The 19,710-nt window shown below is 37.4% G+C and overlaps 1 protein-coding gene across 2 annotated transcripts in view; it reads right to left on the bottom strand.

The window, feature by feature from the left end:
• The window catches only part of LOC130265164 (transducin-like enhancer protein 1), an 80,310-nt gene that overhangs the window by 28,266 nt on the left and 32,334 nt on the right, over positions 1-19,710 (bottom strand). For both annotated transcript variants that reach the window (XM_056514033.1, XM_056514034.1), the window contains exons 7-9: positions 10,801-11,005; positions 10,032-10,048; positions 2,910-3,026 (exon numbers count right to left, since the gene is read on the bottom strand). In XM_056514033.1, the coding sequence (XP_056370008.1) occupies positions 2,910-3,026; positions 10,032-10,048; positions 10,801-11,005 (339 nt within the window). The remainder of the gene's footprint in view (positions 1-2,909; positions 3,027-10,031; positions 10,049-10,800; positions 11,006-19,710) is intronic.

The raw sequence follows: 19,710 nt of genomic DNA, 5'->3' as shown, positions 1-19,710 counted from the left end.
AGACTATGCATGTACTCAGACATTTTTTGTTTTTCCCAAACAAAAAACAAACAGCCCTTCATTAAGTTATTAGCAATAGGGAGAACAATTAAAACAGAAACACAACACCTTTTTTCTGCTACAATAGTTGAAAGATGGGGATCTCACCATCAGTGCAAGATGGTCCAAAACCCCTCCTTATTACCATCATAAGCAGTGTTATCACTACTCCTAAAAGAGAAAGGTACTCTGTTCATACACTAATTTTGTGTTAATTTAGAGAAAGCACTGCTTCTGCATACCTGGGAAAACACCAGAAAAAAAGATCCCATGAAAATTGACCTTTTGGCATGTATGTTGAATCATCTTCCTTAAAGTGATAGTAACATTTTTCCCCTTTTTTCAGAAAGGCAAGTTTTGAAATCAAAAGTTCTGGGAAGAAAAAACTTCAGAAATGCCAAGGCATTTCAACATTTCCAAAGCAAAATACTTGGACATTCCTAAACAGAAATGTTCTACCAGCTTGTCAAGCTGCATTTTGCCTGTTTCACTTAGATTTATGTTCACCTGAGCTGGCCTACTAATGACTGCTGTTACTGTAGTGCCGCCTGGTCCCTCTCCCCACACAGGACAGGACATCCCAGCAGACACATCTGATACACAGATGTGATTTCTACAGTACCATAGAGTATTTCAATCAGAAGGTGAGTCTTTACTCAAAATCAAACAAAGAAATTAAGTGAATGTCAAAACTTTAATTTTTTTGCAGAAACAAGTTTGACATTTCTAATAAAAGTACTTTTAGTTAAAAAGCTTCTGCACAAACAAACCAGCCATACAAGACTGCTCAACTGTCCTCCATCCCTTGTTTCCAAAGTGTCTGAGATTTCACACAACACTAGATCCTTCCTCTCACTTTATGCCACAATGCTTTAAAAGACCAAAACGAAACAAAGCCACCCAAAACTAACCAAACAAAAAAACCCCAAACCAACCAACAAAAAACAAACCCTAATCAACAGGTAGTTTCAACCCTTTCTTCTTGTTAACAGGTGAATCTAGCTCCAAGAAATACCACAAACATATCAGGGATCCAAGAGTGCCACTGGACACAGAATGGTCACTCAGGCAGCTATCCCATTAACAGGTACAAATGAAGGACAGCAAAGCTTTAGCTCCAGTTATCTGCCACCTCTTGAGGAGTATGAAGCACCCAGAGTGCTGGGACAGTGTGGGACAGTGGGGGAGATGGGGACACTTGTTTGACAAAAATGCCTCTCTGGAGGAGAGCAAAATTAGTTGAAAAGCAATGTTTAAGTGAACCCCACTGACCTTGTCATCTTAATAAATAGAAATTTCCTGGGATTATCAAAGGCATTGCCTGTAACTTCTACTAATATCAGACTTTATTAAAGTCACACACTGAAACTACATAGGTACTAATATAAAAATTAGTCAAAAGTTAAAAATAGAAAAAAAAATATTTTCATACTTATTCCAAAAGCTACAAGTCCTACAACTAATTTATTCCCCTTTTGACAAAAGCAGTATTTCCTTGTCCCTACAAGGGATTAATCTAAAATGATCTCAAAATCAGCAGCTCTGTATTTGCTTAATCGGTGAACCATCCAAAAAAAAAAAAAAATCATTGTCAAGATCAGAATAAATCTGGAACTTTCAAATACCCTTGCCTTGCTCCATTGTTTAATTTGATGCTGTCTTTAGCTGTAAAATCCATTTCAAACAAACAGGGGGTAAAAACATATTTAAAATGTGGGTTAAAAACTGCTTGTACTTTGCAATAGCATCCTTTACATTTCTTTATGGTAGAAACACAAGAAAAACATGTATAAGTTAAGCTTTTTCTTCCTATTTTATCAAGTGTAGCTTAAGAATGCTTAATCTCCAAATATTAAAAATGAAAAATGCCAATAGAGTATAAAACTCTTAAAGTTAAGGGAGTAACATGGGGAAGTTTGCCAAATCTTTTTGTAATCAAAACATTATTATTAGAAAGTGGTGGAAATATGACTTGGAAAGCCATTAACAGCACTAAGATATCTAATAGCTGCTCAAAGATATTATCCAAGTGGAGAGAAATTAAAACTACCCTACCAAATACTGAGAAAATAAAATGGCCCCTAATTTTCTCATGGGTTTCAGTAACCAAGAACTAATTAGTGATCTGAATCACACAAACCAGAGAATTTACCACATTACTGCTATGTCAAAGTACAGTACGTCCTATCAGACTCAAATATTGCTTTTCAGTACTCTCTCACACCAGTCCTAGTCTCTTAGGCCTGCTCAAGTACCATCCTGTGTTTTGGATGAGCATCTAGACTTGAAGTCGAAAGCCTTATGACCCTTCTGATGTTCCATTGTTGTACTGAAGTGTCTCTCTTTGAAATCAAAAAACAAGCTAGTAAAAAATGCAGAATACAAAACTCTGAACTTTCAACACTTCAATTTGCTTTCTGCTGAAATTGCCATTTCAGCCAAAACTAAACTTCAGTAAGTTGGGACTGCCTGATAGCATATGCCATTTGTTATGGTAATTGACTCTCGGCATGGTAATAGCTACTTATCATTAAAATTTACCAAATTGCTCTCAATAACAAAATCCTCCATTTCAAACAAACCTGCAGTTTCTAGAGTAGTCCAGAAAGAATGTCATTCAAACTCTGAAAAATGCCCCAGAGCACACGTGAATCCCAATTATTCCTATTGAGGACTATTACTCCACAGTATCCCAAACTACTGAGTCACTTCTCTTCCCACAGTCTGAATCTTGTGTCTCTCTGGCACATAAATTCATCTACTACCTCAGCCAGAAAAAAGTTGCTTTGTGCTTCACAGCTCTTTTACTCCTCATACAAGCACAGTATGTGCAAATAAATTAATCATTTCCTTGACACAGATTTGCTTACATAGTGGCTGGAATCCTTATCATCCACCTTTCTCTTTTTGATGTCATTGGCATATTCAGGGCCATTCCTGCGTTTATCTGTGCTTCGTAGGCTGTCAGGGACCAACAGAGAATTACTCTGTAAAGACAAAAAACAAGGTCAATCCAAAACTCCTTCTATGATTCCTTCATATATTCTTAAAAACTCAAACTGATATGATAGATGCTTTAGAAATGTGACGCCTACTTAGTCTTTAATTCAATTTAATTCAAAACAAAGTCCTCCAAGCAAATATGTACAGCTTCATGCATTCTAGGAAGCTTGGCTTTTCATTGTTGAACTTACCAAAAGTTTGGCTCACTTGTCAGTCACCATTTATTTAACTAATTAATTCGACTGAATTTATTGCTCAGGAGAAAAGGCAGGCTTGCAGTTTATGAATGAGCAAGTAACAGTGATTTCATTATTTTTTTAATATTCAGATTCCATGTAATAAAAGAGATTTACTATACAATCTGATTGATCAGTTACTTTTAGAACATCATAGATTGAGATGAGGCTTTGGTATGGGTCAGATAAATAGCAGCTTGCCTTTAATGACTAAAATAACAAGTATTTGCTGTTATGCAGTAAACAATTGTTAGCTGGAGTAAACTCCAATTGGATTCCTTCAACAAATGTATTGCAAACAAAGATCAAATATTTTTACTTCCAGCATAACATTCACTACTAGTGTGAAATTAAGGCTAAAGTGTTGCTTAATCAGACTTGATCTGAAAAACTGAGGCCAACACACACACACAAAAGACAAAAGCAAAGACTAATCTTTTCCTCAAACTACATGGACTGCTTTCATTCATGCTAAGTTATGCTAAGTACAAACTGTTGACCCAAAGAACATTTTAGACATTTTTCAGTCACATGACAATTTGATATGCCTGTGATTCCTGATTCCCATCTCCATCTCAGTTCCAGCTAAAGCATTAAAATGTGTTACAATGAGTTCTTTTAAGTGCAGGATTAGCATATGCAAGAGGGCAATTTGTTCACTGATGTGTTAATGCTGTGAACAATACTGAATGGGTTGAGAAAAAAATCTCCTTTCACAAAGACCTGGTAAGCCTAGATCCTAAAAGCCAAGTACATGCTTAGATAAATAAATATAGGCTCACATAAATATATAAGTAAACACACATTTACATCCATACACGTATCTCTCTCAAGAGAGAAGTCTCAGACCAACATGTACTTCAGTGTAAGCCCTCAAAGGCCATATTTAGTTCTACCCCAGAGACAGAGATATTTACTTGCAATATATCATAAACACATACAAATTGCCAGTGAACTGTGCACTGAATAGCTTCCCCTTTAAAACCTGAAGACATCAAGGTAGTTTTACTCAGACACAAATGTTTAGCCCCAAGGAGAAGGACAAGGAAACAGGGTACATAAGGCAATCTGAATCCTCTTTTTCCTAATTCAGAAGCTGCACTTTAAAGCCAACTCTAAGCTCTTTTATTCATGACTATTCAAGCTAAACAAATGCCAAAGGGCTTACATAAAGCATATAGGAGGGTCTATTGAAATTCAGTATAAAGAAGCTCAAAATAATGTCTTTACTGAAATGTTTTGTAGCTAAAAGGTGGGCTTGTTGGATCATTGAACTAATTGCCTTGACAAATACATTTGGAATTTAACCCTTATCTCCTCCCAGATGCACACAAATTCAGGGATTCACTAGTCTGAACACCATTAAGACTCCTTTTCTACATTTTAATGTTGAATCCATCATGTTTGTAGCAATAGAAACATCTTAAAAAGCAGTGGAAACACCTTAAGAAGTAAGAAAAGTAGTGCAAATGGTAAATCTAGAACACTGAAGAAAAATTTAAATGAGAATACAAACAAGAACTGGTAAAGAGATGATAATATAAGCCTTGGGCCATTGATCTCTCTCCCTTGTAGTGTTAAGGTTCAGGGAACAGTGAGGACAGCATACTAAAAGCCATCTTTCCTCCTGTCAGCTCTGGCAGAGTTTTTACTTGCTGTAAAAACTTGTCTACTATCAAACAGGGCCAGCCAGAAAACAGAACTAACAGCTTCACAATATTACAGTCTCATTATCTTCTCTTCAGCAGAGTAATCTATTTAGTTCTCCTAACTAGGTCTACTAACAACTGACTTATTTTCAAAAGTAGGACAAGAATTTTTATTTTGGCTATATTTTTTTAAATAATTCTACAGAAATTTTCAGTTGAGATAGATCTTCAATAATAATCGGCTTATGCAAAAAGGGCAAAAAGATGTATACATGCATAGTTTATATCTTAAAGAAAAACTGCATGGCACCATTTTTGTCTTGATTTCAACAGATTAGATACATGACTGAGGATATTCCTTTCACACTTAAGAGTTCAGGATTTAAGGATTACCAATGCAACATTTGCAAAATCAGTTTTATTTGTTTTCCCTTTCTTTTGACCATTTGCTTTAAACACATGAAGCTCTTTTCTTCAAGTAAGTCCCTAAAAAAAATAAAAAGGTTAATGTAGCACTGCTTCCTGTCAGAATTACCAGACCACATAAATGCTGTACAACAGGCAACTTGTGATCCTCAAGTAACTCTTCTGCCAGCAAAAGTTAAATAGTGACACCACCAGAAGACAAATGTAAAACACAAACTTCGTCGAGATGCACTGTGAAGGTAGGTCCCCTGCTAGGAATATAATGCATATTATTCAAATGCACCTCTTTGACTGCCACACTGCTCCCCTCGGGAACCACTTCCAAACCTCCACTACATGTGCCAGAGGTACAGGCTGAGAGCACACAGTATCTCATTTATCCCATTATCCCACTCATAATACAGTACAGACAATTCTTAGGGAGTAGTACGTACAGAACTGACACCTGACTTTATGCTGATCATTACAGCAATTAAATAAGAGCATTTACATTACATCTGTGCACACATCAACTACACCTGGTCTGAACTAAGATCTTCTCAAGTGCTGGGCTCCTTAGTGCTCTCACTCCCCCTTCCCCCAAAGATATGCACTCAGGTGGGCTTGCCCTGTGCTTGCTCATTCCCTGACACTGCACATCCATGCCAAGGACAGCCAGTCACCCCAGCTAACAACGTGGGCTTGCCTGCTTTGCTCAGTGGAGCCTCTGTTTATTTTCCCTAACCATGCACAGTCTGCCCTGCCGCTGCACCACACAAGTGCCATCCACAGACATCACAAATACACAGGAACAGGTGCAATTCCTTGATGAGAAGGCAAAACAGGATCAAGTCTAACAACTACACCCAAAACATCAGCTGCTCTTTGTTGGGATTCACTGACAGAAATACAGTAGATGCTGGAAGATGGACTTTAGTATCCCCCAGACAAGCAAAAGAAATTGCACTCAAAGCTATTTTTCTCCAGAATCATTAACTTCAATTTGTTCAATATGCTTATTGCAAACATGCACGTCAAGAACCCAAAAGCTGACTTATGAAGTCAGTAGGTTTTGTGTCAAATTACTCCTGATGGAAAGTTACTTGACTTCAATCTCTTTTTAAGCACCATTTTAAGTTATACTGATTTTACAATCAGAAGACATTAACAAGGAACAGGCTGATTTCAGTATTTTCAAGCTACTGTTTATTAAAATCAAGGTATCCATAAAATCTTTTACCAGACCACCTCTATCCTTTTGTCTTTTGTCATCAACCTTATGCTGCCTTCTCTCAGCTACAAACTGAACTGCTACATAGCAACCCACATCTCTTACTTATAAGCCTTCTCTGCCCTAGTCTGGTGCCATTCTTTCTTCAAAATGTCCAAGAAACCTACTTGTGCTATGCTGATCAGTACCCTAAACTTCCATATAACAATTGTTGTGAATTTCCTTCCCCCATCAAAAGAATTAAAACACCAAACAAAATAAGCTTGCACATAATATCTTCCAAAAAGTAGCACAGTTAGTTGTTCATGGCCCCCTTCTCCAAGACTGGGAAATGAAGAGTAGGAGAGAGAGCTCAGGGCACAGAATATTTTTCTGCTGTAGGAAAAGAACATTTGCTTTTCAAAACAATAGCAAGATTTACGCTCCACAATGAAGGCAAAAAATGTCCAGGAAAAATTATGAATACTTCCTAAGTCTTAGAAAATAAACTCAGTGTTTTTCATGAGGACAAAAGATAAATACCAACTAAGATAAATCCTAAGCACACAATGAAGTAAGATTTTACTGTCTGAAAATCACTACTGTTACAACACAGTGCATCAAGACATTTGCATTTCTATGCCATCCAAACAGGGTTCTAGAACAGTGGGAATACAAGAGGTACAAGAGAGAAGTGGACATGTACAACAAGTTTGAAAAATACTGCAAGTATATTTACTAAAGAAAATGAGGAGGACATCAGCTTTCTTTTATACTGATATCTCTTAAAGCTTTCAGTTTCAGTTGAAAAGCTTGCTTCCTTTGCCTGGCTTCACTACCTGCAGCCTGAATTTGCCACATTAGAAGGGATGCCTGCATTTGCACAATAACAGGATGCAGTTTGGGATGGTTAGAGCCAAAAGCCACCAGCCATTACCCACACAGGCATGCAATTTAAATCTGACAAAACAGTTTTAGCATTCCTGTAGTAAGTATTCCTTCTTACATTACACAAACATGCATTTAAAAAAAAACTTTTCTTTATTTTAATTTGTGGAACTTGAGCGAATATATAAAAGAAAAACATAGCCCTTGCTGTTTAGATATAACAAAAGCAGTTACACTGGTCAAAATAAAAAATAATGAAACCATGTCTTTATATTAATTTATAAATATAAGAATTTCAATAATTTTGGTGTACTTCTAGACATATAATACATAATAGTTTGTGACTGCCTACTTATTTAGGAAGACTTAAAAAAATCCAAATCTAATTTCAAAGTTTATATACTCCAATCTGTCATGACATGCTTAACACAATGTTATATCACAAAAATTCAACTTAAAACCCCTTTGACTAGCACTAAATTTTAACTTTTCAAACTTCAACATTTCAAGCTGTTAGCTTCTACTGACAGTACTCAAAGGTCATGCTGGACATATTTGATGGAAATCATACTGCAGATCTGCACAGTAATACCAAACATCATGATGAATTTAGGTAACTTACAAACAGCATGGGATTTGGTGTCTTGGATGATGAAAGCATGCCTGTCAGGATTTTTAGCAGCACAATTACTTTTAAAATGTTATTCTGAAAATCAAATTGATTTTATCTTGATGATTCAGATGTTATAAAGTGATTTCAACCACACATAACAACCAAACTACTATGCCTTGTGTACTTGAGACCCATTTCCTAATATCCTTAAAAATATATTCTACTTTTTAAAAATTCCATTAAAAATACAAGAGAATTAGAGAATTTTGATGAGCCTGTAATTCCCAGCTGATCATTTTAGCCACAGAGTTGAACTTAACTATCTCTTGAATTATTCTTTCTGTGGAGATGTCCTTTACTGTTAAGTCATGATTTTGATGTAACACTGTATTTAAACAATTTTAAGTTCAAGTTCACCTGTATTCAGCTATTAAAGTTTAAGTTAGCTATGCAGTATTATCCTACACTGAGCCCAAAAAGAAAATGACCAGAGTGTAGTATCCAAAACTCAGTATATTCACATGGCAAAATTCATTTATGATATAAAACCTCAGATTGTTTAAAAGTTAATTACTGATAAACTCAGCATAAAAACAGTCTGCTTCAGGTAATAAACAAGCAATCATCAGTTAGACATACAGATACAGAAGCAACTGCAGCATCAATTTTACATAGTTTAAGTAAAATTTACATCTATAGCAAGTGATCCTGCAACTCTCTCCCACAACACAAAAGCCAGGTTTAATTTTTGATAGTTCTCCTTCCACAGGCAAGAACTATTCTCAGGTACAAGATGAATTCAGAGTCCAAATTTCACAACACTAAGCATCTGATTTTAAACTCAAACCCTTGACCAAATTACATGATGGACAGGGCAGGAGAAGCTGGGACCAGGGCAAGGACAGGAAACAACAACCAAATCAAAACACAGAGCTATCAATAGCCAGGGATTCCTGCAGTCAACTATCAGCACTCAAAGAAGTATGTTCCACACAGAGCAAAAGGTCCTCAATAAGTCAGAGACTTAATAAAAACCAAGATTAAAATTATTTCTGCAGCTACACTGTCATTAATAACATTAAGCAAGCTGAAATGAATGCTTCTTGCTTAGTAATCTAAAACTAAAAGACTGCTGCAAAAGATATGAGATAATTTCCAGTAAATAACTGTCAAGCAAGCCTTATATATATATTAAATAAGCAGCAATAAAAGTCAGAAACTTAGCGCTGTACAGCTATCTGTCAAATAACTTTTGTAGTTCTTGTCTTTTCTAATTGAGAAAAGGAACAAAATAGAGTCTAAATTCACCTCTGACAAACAAACAGAGTAAGCTTTGCTACTTGAATTGACATTAAGTTGCACATGACCATCTTTAACAGATTAAAACAGCAATATCTCTCAAAACAAAGCAGCATGAAAAGCAGCAAGCAGTTCTTTAGAGGGCTTTTCAGAAAAGGCCAATTCTATTGGAGCTTATGTCTACAGGGAAAAAAGTATTGCTGTAGGAGTAATACCTGAAGCACAAAATAAGCAGTAATGATATTAGTATGGCTTAAACAGATGCAGTTAAAAAACCTCCTAGGGCCAAAGACCATCATGACACATTTAAAATTCTCACATTTAAATTTCTCACCTGTTCTCCAACTCTTATTCCTGAAAATCCTAGAGATTAAAAATCTTAACTCTGGGCTAAAAATGCTGTATTTGCAATGCTCTTTTTGATTTGCAGCTACATGCCCCCTTTCTGCCCCCAAAAAGCAAATGTTCCAGTTTACCTAAAAGCATTCTGTTCAGAAAAAAAACTCCTTCATACAGCCCATCGAACAAATGATCTGGTGTTCTGCATAAACCAAGACACATCACAACAGAAAACACATACACCTTGTATCATGAAAATAACTAAAAGGAAGACAAAACAGACAAACAGCACAACATCTGATAATTACATTACTGGAAATGGAAACATTAGCAGGAATGTTGGTACTTACTGTGCCTGGCTCTCTGTCTGCTCCCGCAGTAACCAAGAAATGGACAGACATGCCCGTTCAGACACAGAGGCAAGAACAGAAATAAAAAAGGGGGGAAAAATTAGAACACAAGCCAAAAACAGTTTTAAAATGGCTTTTATTTATATAAGTCATTGCACATTCCTAATACAGTGATTTCCTGAAAATTACAGTATTTTGTAAACAGGATTTACAGTTTAACCATACACAAAGCCTAGTTTCATTTCATAACAGAATAAATTATTTTCTTTTCAAAAATTAGTCAAGTGCAATTTTGCCCAATATTTAACTAAGTACTAGAATTTAAGCTTATGAAACTAAAGTAACAGATGCAATTATCTAAATCCTTTGTTTGAACACATTCACTTAAAAATTTAACTTTTGTTCCGCCTACCTTCCCACCCACCCATTTAACAACATTACTTTCTTTGGAAAAAAAAAAAAAAAAAAAATCACCATTATGCAGTTTAACAATTTTCACCATTTGGTGCAGGCCACTACTATTACAACTGAGCATTTACCAGGATGTCAAACAGCCCTGCAAAGTATAGAGCAGGTGACACCTAGTGATCCCCTTTAAAATATTGAAAAATTCCAAGCTGCATTTTGCTTCTGTGGTTTATATGCAGACATTTAAAAGTTTGCCAACAGTTTTTTTCTCATTCTATATAACTTGAATTCTTTAGAGATGCACATTTGCAGCAATGGGCAAATTTGACAATGTCCTAATCAGGCCTGCCATGCCTCTCACCTCTGTGGTGGTCTGCATCGTGATGCTTCTTGTCATCTTTTATTGCCAAGTGAGACTGCCCACCCAAAGCACTGGAGAGGGCAAGAAGGCCAGCACTGCTTCCAAGTGGAGGGATTCCTGGAGGCTGAAGTCCTGATGGATGTGGCGTTAGAGGCACTGGAGGTCCATGGCCGTGGGAGAGATGCTGAGCCTGCAACTGCTGCTGCTGTTCCCAGCGGTACCATCATCCCCAGAAGAACAACGAACAGCACATGGTTTGGGAAGGACAAGGCAGAAGTTTGGTTAATTATTGAGAATCTATAGTGGATTCTGACATCTCTTTGTTTCTTCTTAATCTAGCCCCTCCCCTAACCCACCACACTATATACACTGCATTGTATCGTGCTGTCTGAGGACAACTCTGCTCCTATCCCAAAAAAGCTAGCTGGATACTTATTTTTCAGCCTGAAGAGTAAGTTCAGCACCCTTTAGATTATTTTGGGCAGCTACTGCCTACCAAGAATCTCTGGCAACAAAGAATAGCAACAGAAGAACCAAACACCTTTCCCTTTCTAGACAAAGCCTTATCACTGCTCTGAAAACAAAAAGTTTCAGTGGCAAGATTGATTTAAACTCACATCCCTCTCTTCCCCCAATTTGGAAGCAGCAAGCCCATTTCTATTCTGAATATTTAAAAATATAGAAGATATTTATATTTCATATTTAGTAAAGTTTAATTTGCATTTTATTCTAGCCAAGTTTTAAGGGGAAAGAGGGGAAATTATTAGTGACTTAACACTCTGTTTCAGAACCAGCTTTGACCTGAAAATCCAGGTATTTTAGATAGCATAGAATTGTCAACAAGAAACATGATATTAATTAATACCTCCACCTGTTTTAAAAGCATCTTGCAAGATCAAAATTTTAATGAGCGGACATACAACCCTGTAACCAATCTGCTAAATTAATCTGCAAGCAATTTTAGAAACAGAATTTTTACAATAGAATGTCTTCCCTATAATTAAAATATTAAAATATTTTCTAAAACTTTCATGCTTTTATTAATGTTTACCAAGTTCAGCTCTCCATTTAATTTGTCCAAAATGCTTAGCAAAGGTTATTTTTAGAAAATGAAGCTTCAAAACCACCTTTATCTTAAGTCATAGTTCCCATAATCTGCTCCAGGTTAACTGATATTCTGCCTCTCTCTCCTGCTTCCTTGTCTCTGGGCATATAACCAGAACAATCCTCTCCACTTGGCCACTCTCCACTATCCCTCTGCTCAAGGCACATACCAGGAAAAATCTAGAGTGCCATCCAATTTATGGGATGAAAAATGAGACAAATAAACATATGTCTGAACACAATGAAGTTGAGTTTGACAAGGTGAATGCTAGTGGCCCTGTAATAGCATGTAAAATTGTTACAGTACTTCTGACAGCTACTGAAATCCTACCTGGAATGCAACTTACAATTTTTCATCCATCACTCCAAAAAAACTCAACTCAAAATAATGCAGAAATATTTCAGCTGTTTCTTTAGGTGTGAAGACTTTTCAAGACAAACTGTCAAAAATACCTGTGTAACATCTACTGGTATGTTAATGAATTAATTTATTACTATTTACATATATATCTACTGAACTCCTACACTTTTATTTCTCATAACCCTATCCCAAGACATGCCTTGAGCTGTTTATAAAATTGTGCAGAAATGGGTTGAACATCCAAGAACTCTGGACTGCATTTGCTAATTTTTCACTTTTCTGCTATCCCAACTGTCACGCAGCAATCATTTACCTATATTTTGATATACAATATAATCTTTAAATTTACCACAGTCTATTTAGTCAATTCTATAAAGCCACATGTTTACCAAATCTTTCTCTCATCACATATCAGCAATTTGAGTGCTGCATAAAAAGCCATGCTAGTCTACACATCAAAACATACATCTGATCACCACTTTTTAGTATGTTTAGAATACAAGGTAAAAGAGAAGTACTTCTTATTCTTCTAATTTAGCACGTTTACAACAACACAAAAGGCAACATTTTGAAGGAAGCATTAGGAATTATTTTGACTTAAAGTAGTAAACGCAGTAACCACTTTCTACAATATCAATCAGCTTTTGCTAGCAAAGCACCACTTAACTGAAGAACTGTTAGTAAGGAGCACTGTAAAGTCTGACAGGATTGCAGAGGCTGGGTTTGGGGGTTTTGTTTTTTGCATCCAGTCTCTAAAGAACAATATGACATCCCTCCCCACAGACTTTAACAAGACTTTAGTAGTTTCTGGCACATTTCCTCAAAACAGGTAATAACCCAGTATTTTGGCAGCCTCTCTCATGGATGGTAATCTAGTCACCTCCTTCTTCATTGACCACTTCAGCCAGGTCAGTCATCTGTGCCCTAGCTCTGAGGCAACATGAATCAGCAGGACTGTGCAGCACTGTTGGCATTGGTCTTACTTGTCCCCAGCTGCACTATCACTCCACATTATCCAGTCTTGGTGTGAAACTGCCTAAGAATAAAAAGCAATTTATTCCTTCCAAACTGGTTTCATGGAGAAAAGCCTCCTGCCTTCTCCAACAATAAACTCAAACTAGCTTCTTTTGCAGTGACTGGGGGAAAGTCGAAACAGGGAACACGACTTAAATTGTTTTCAGTCTTGTTCCTACCATTTGGGAAGTGTGGGAAGATAACCCTTACTCACCCCTCTCCTACTTGGTTCAATTAGCAAACCAGTTAACCCACTTGATTTCAGGAAACACAGGTTAACATTCCAGGAATTATCAGGGGCACATTACCTACCATTTCCCTGGTTTGCAGCCTACATACCATGCATTATGAATGCCTGAGAAACAAGGAACAGATTAATGCTCTATAAAAGGTTCTGAAGCTGAGAGTGGGAGTGCTGTGTTCACTGGTGGTATTGCACACAGATTGTGGGGAGCAATGGGCAAGGTGTGGTGTGAGACCTGCAAGCGCATGGCAAAGCTGCTCTGCATGTTTTTGTAGCTTTGCAAATGGTTACTTACAGGCATGGCACACAAAGAACCCTAAATACTGAACATAAATTCATGAAACTGACTTAAGACTGAAATCCTGATCATGGTCTTTCAAGTCTCCAAAGTTATGTCATGATCTCATGATTATCTGATGTTCTTTGCTGTTTAGGACTTTAATACACTGGTTTATTGTTTAGATGTTATTTATTCATAATAGGTTTCAAGTTCTCCCTAAGAGACGAGGGAACATCCATAAAAGTGATCCTTTCCAGAAGTTCATATTCTTTTTTTTAAAAGAAAACCTTCATTTTAAAAAGCATATTATATTATCTTTGTAGAAGGGGAAAAAAGTGCTGCACACAAAGGAAGAAATTAAAGACCAGGGAGAGGGATAACAGCAATGCTCACCAGATGCATTTAGTAACTAAACATTTGCCATAGAAGATCCTACAAACAATTATGTTATGCATATAATCACTTTCCCATCACTTCAAAGACACTAACGCCTGCTCTGTAACCTTTTAAGAGCTTAGCAGCAGTGAGATATAAAACGGAGTAGGTTGGCAGCAGTATCATGGTCTACTAGGCATGTTCATTAGCAGTTAATTAAAAACTAGACATCTGCCATAAGAAACGTGTTCAAAAAAGGATGAGTAACAGCTCTGTCTTAGTACCAATTATTATCATTACTTGCAGAGCAAAGGCTGTGTCCACTTTCAGAGGAAAGTGGGAAAGTAAAGAAGAGTGCAATGATGCATACTTAAGTGACTGCACTTAAGATAATTAGCCACAGCAGTGATTTTAAAAATATCAGTAGTTCACCCACCACTTTGTTGCAAACCCAGAAGTTATTCATGTTTGCAAAGGCAGAAAAGGAATTAGAAATTCGATAACTATACTGTTTAGATGTAGGTTTTATTGCCTCAGATTTTTATTTCTCAGTGTCTCCATAACCAAACCATAAAGCCCCAAAACTCAGCATATAAAAAACAGCATTAGTGTCACCGAGCACACACCTCCTAACATTTTTAAAGGTAGTACAGCTTTTTATCTCTCACATTGTAGGAAAAGTCTAGCTATGAAGAGATCTTTAATCAGGACTTTAAATGTGGAATTACATGTTTAATCTCTGATAAAAACTTCCAAAGACAGAGTTAGTACGTCTTTGTGAAATAGTTTCTACAATTAAAGAGTGACAGGTCTCCCTTAGGCTACTTGCTCATAAGGATAGAGAACAAGCTCCTACAACCCCGCTCCTCACCTTAAAGCAAGTCTGTTGATTTTAACTTGTTCTTGATTAAAATCAAACACAGGATTTTATTTTAGAACCTTTTACACTTAAATATATGATTTTAAATCCTTGTCATTAAGCACTTAGAGTATTCTTCCGTTCTTACACAGATGTATGATGTACTCTTCTTCTTTTTGAAAAGCACTGAATTAAAAATTCAGATGTGATTGCAAATGAAAAGTGGAAAAAAGGTTATGCTTTATCCCAAAATACAATAGCTGTCTTCTCTTGTTTTTCTAAATAAACACTCGAAAAATAAACACAATTTTTTTTTTCCAAAATCTTATCAGCACTAGAATCAGTAATATTATCAACAGTTAGCTGTTGAACAGATGCCCAAGCTCCACAGAGGTGTTCTGAAAAAATATCTGGAAAACATATGTCATTCAGAAAACTAAAATGTAAAGGATGATATTTCATGGCAACTTTTGTAAAACAGGAGAAACGTGATTTTGTTCAGCTCAAGCAGACAGAAAAATGTGAGAAAGAAACATGCATTACTATGTTCAGTTTCATTATCCTATTCACTTCCAAATATGTGTGGTCAACAAACACAAGAGGGCCCCTGTCTTAGTACATACAGGTGATCAAGGAATAACCTTTTCCCTCACTGTTTAGAAATATTCTTAAAACCAGCATTGCAAATACAAATTTCAAAAAAGGATGTAACTCAAGATGATGAGTTACTCCTGTCACAACCCATTTTTTTCCTTCATCCTATAAAACCCAAAAATCCTGTATGCACAACTCACAGTACCAGCAGTCAAGTTTGGCAAGAGCAAACTCAATAGACACTCTAAGCTGCTAATTAATACTTATATTTAAATTTCTGTAAGTACTTTCTACAGACTATTACGGTTATAGGCAAGAAAATATTTCAGGACAACAATCACTTGGAAGAATATATTCACATTCTTCCACAAAAAGTGACTGTATCCATGGACATGGGAGGTAAACAAGATACCGTCTGTTTAAGACTTCTGGCACGTCTTTGATATGACCCTCACAAAATTCTTGCCATTCAAATAAATAGTGCATTGAGGGATGGATTATTACATGGATGAGGAACTGGATGGATGACTGCATGTGAAGAGTCAATGAATCTTAATCCAAAGAGTTCAACAGCTTCACACCTCTGTGGAAAGCGGTAACTAGTGGTGTCCCTTTCTTCTTGATGCAAAATGTGACCAACATGACCCAACATTTTCATCAATAACACAGGTAAAGGGACTGACTGTGGCCTCTGCAGTGCAATTGATTCACTTAACGGAAGGGGTAACATAGACTTTGACAGGCCTGAGAAGTGGGACCAAATCATGAGGTTCCAAGGCCAAACACAATGTCTGGTACCTGAGCTGAGGCAACTCCTAGACTGGGGGAGGAAGGGCTTGGGAATGGTCCTGCTGAAAAGGACTCACAAGTGCTAGAAGATAAATCACTGGATTAGTGCATCTGCAGCCCAGAAAGTCAACTATATCCTGGGCTGCATCAAAAGAATTTGGCCAGCAGGTCAAAGGAAGTGATTTGTCCTTCTTCCTTCTACTTCATGAGATGCCTGCTGGAGTACCATGCCCTGCTCTGGGGTCAAGAGTGCAAGAAAGACATCAACCTGCTATGGCAGGTTCAGACAAGACACACAAAAATGATTCAAGAGGGCTAATTAAAAAATAAAAAGTTAATGTTGTTCAGCCTGAAGGCTCCAAGGACACCTTACCATAATCTTTATATACAAAGTGGGTCTATAAGAAAACAGAAAGAGACTTTTTACAGGACTGTAGCTACAGAGCAAGAGGTTATGGTTTTACACTGAAAGATGGTAAATTAATATTGGACACAATGACAAAACTTTTTATGTTGTGATTGGTGAGACATTGGATACTCCATCCCTGGAAATGCTCAAAGCCAGATTAGATAGGATTTGGAACAACCTCTCTTGTGGATGGTGTCTCTGCCCATGGTAGAGAGTTTGGGCTTGATCTTTGAATGTTTCTTCCAATCCAAATCTTTGTATCATAGCTAAACAGATTTATTATTGAAATATCAAATACGAACTGCTTACTGCTCCATTTCCCAATGCTACTTTGGCAGCAGCTGTCATGTTTCCTTCTTGATGCTTCTACATGTTTCTTTTCCCTTGATAATATCACCACACAAAGTGTGTTAATTCCCACATGACACTTCCTTCTGACCTATTTCAACCCCAATCTTCAGTACGACTGCAGCAATTTACAAAACTTAAGGTCTGAGTTTGCTTTCTTTTGCTGACAGTACACAACTGTGAAGAGTGGCTGATACACCAGACAGCTGTGATAACATTCACAGAGGATTCAACAGGCTGGAAAAATGGACTCACAGGAATCTCATGACATTCAACAAGGGCAAGTGCAATATCCTACACCAGGAGGAACAATCCCCTAAATTCACATATGTTGGGGTCCACACAGCTGGAGAGCAGCTTTGCAGAAAAGGTCCTTCCATACCAAATCGTGCATGAGCCAGCAGCGAAGTTCCCTTGTGGAAAGCAGCTGAATGGCATTCTGAGATGCATTAGACAAAGTATTGCAGCAGGTCTAGAGAGGGGATCCTTCTTCTCTACGTATCACTGTTGAAACTACAGCAGGATTACTATGTCCTGTTCTGGGTTTTTCCTTACAAGAGACATGAACAAAAGAGAGAGCATCCAACAATACGTCTAGAGATGGCTAAATAGTCCCAGGCCTCTCCTCATATGGCATACCCCAGTCCCTTGCCTTTATAGCCCATCACTGTACGGCCCAATGGCAAGACAAGAGGCAATGGGTGCAGACTGAAACATGGGAGGTTTGTCTTGAACATTCAAACACACTCATATTTGACCCTTGCTACCCAGGGAGCTTTGGAGATTTCATCCTTGAACACATCCATCTGGTCCTGCATAACTGGCCCTAAGTGGTCCTGTTTGAGCAGGGGCAAGTAGATGAGCTGACCTCCAGTGGTCTTTTCCAACATTACCAATTTCATGATTCGCAAACAGCAGAATCACAGAATGCCTGAGGCTTTGAGGGACCACAGGAGGACGTCAGGTCCAACCTCCCTGCTCAAGACAGGTCATCCCAGAGAACATGGCACATGATTGTGTTCAGACAGTTCTTGATTATCTCCAGTGAGGGAGACTCCACAGCCTCTCTGGACAATCTGTTCCAGGACTAGGTCACTCACAAAGGGAAGAAGTTCATCCTCATATTCAGATGAAACTTCCTGTACATCAATTTGTGCTCCTTGCCTCTTGTCCTATTGCTCAGCACCACCAAGCAGAGCCTGGATCCATCCTCTGACACCTCCCTTCAGAAACTGACAGATATCAATGAGGACTCCTCTCAATCATCTCTTCTCGAGGCTGAACAGGCCCAAGTCTGTAAGACTTTCCTCATAAGTGAGGTGCTCCAGTTCCTTAATCATCTTTGTAGCCCTCTGCTAGTGATAGGTCTGCCACTAGACCATGTGCCAAATTCTTACTGCTTACTGTTGTCTCCCTGCTAAAACAAGTTTTAGAAAAATGAGTTGGATACTACTATAATTAACTACTTCCTTTGAAATATCTATTTTGGTCAAATTGGTTTCCTTGTTTCTTAAATCCTGTATTCTGACAGGAAAAAAGCCACACTTTACAAGAGTAAACAAACTTTAAAGTGCCCACCACTGCATGTCTAGCTAATGAGCCAAGAATGTGGGATTGTAGAAGCTGCTTGAAAACTATCCTTATGAGAACAAGCCACAGTGCCTAAAGTGGGAAGAGAATGTCCCTTAAGAAACAAAGAATAGTGTCTTCAGCAAGTCTTTTCCATCCATAAACCACATGAAATGTCACTGCACTACAGAAATTTAAGTCCATAAAAGGACAACATTGGCAAAAGCCATTCAAAGTTGTATATATCACACATACAGAATTTGTGTGGCAGTGGCATTATGTAAAGACCCACTGTCTCATGGGTAAAGTCTTGTTTCCTTTTCATGCTTTATTAAAGGAGATGTATAGGATAGTGTCTTGGGGTCTTCACATTGATTTTCCACTCCAACAAAAAGCAAATGAAACCCTACAACTGTACTGGGAAAAGAATTTATGTCAGAAAAAAAACAACAAATATCCAAGTCAGACAGAAGATATAAGTTAACTCAAGTTTGTTAGATTTCTGAGCAGAAAGCTCTTCAGAGTTTTTCCCATTTCCTGTTTTCACTTGTTCAGACAACACAAACCACACTAATAAGTATCAATTGCACAACAACATTTTTAAGTAGTTAAGGGTTGCATAAATTGCCTCTCATAAAACAGAAAGGCAGCTTGCCACACACATTCCCCAAACAGTCCATTTTTCACAAATAATTTCAGCTGTAAGGTAACTGAAATAAAAAGAGAAGTTGTATTTCAGTACTCCACAGATACAGTGATTATAAGTACAGTAAGCCCTTGTGCCACTTTAACTATTAAAAAAGATACAGAAAGTCCAGCAACATGCTCAAAATAATCCAGGAAGCTACTTCAAAACAACATGAAGCTTAGCTGGAAACCTGTACCCCTGTACCCAAGGGTCAAAATAACCCGAGTATTGTTTAACCTGTTCATCAGTGACTTGGACAAAGAGGCAGATGCCTCC

Source organism: Oenanthe melanoleuca, chromosome Z (genome assembly GCF_029582105.1).
Source record: "Oenanthe melanoleuca isolate GR-GAL-2019-014 chromosome Z, OMel1.0, whole genome shotgun sequence".
Taxonomy (NCBI): Eukaryota; Metazoa; Chordata; class Aves; order Passeriformes; family Muscicapidae; genus Oenanthe; species Oenanthe melanoleuca.
The sequence above is the reverse complement of the archived record's forward strand: the minus strand, read 5'-3'. Positions and strand labels throughout refer to the sequence as shown.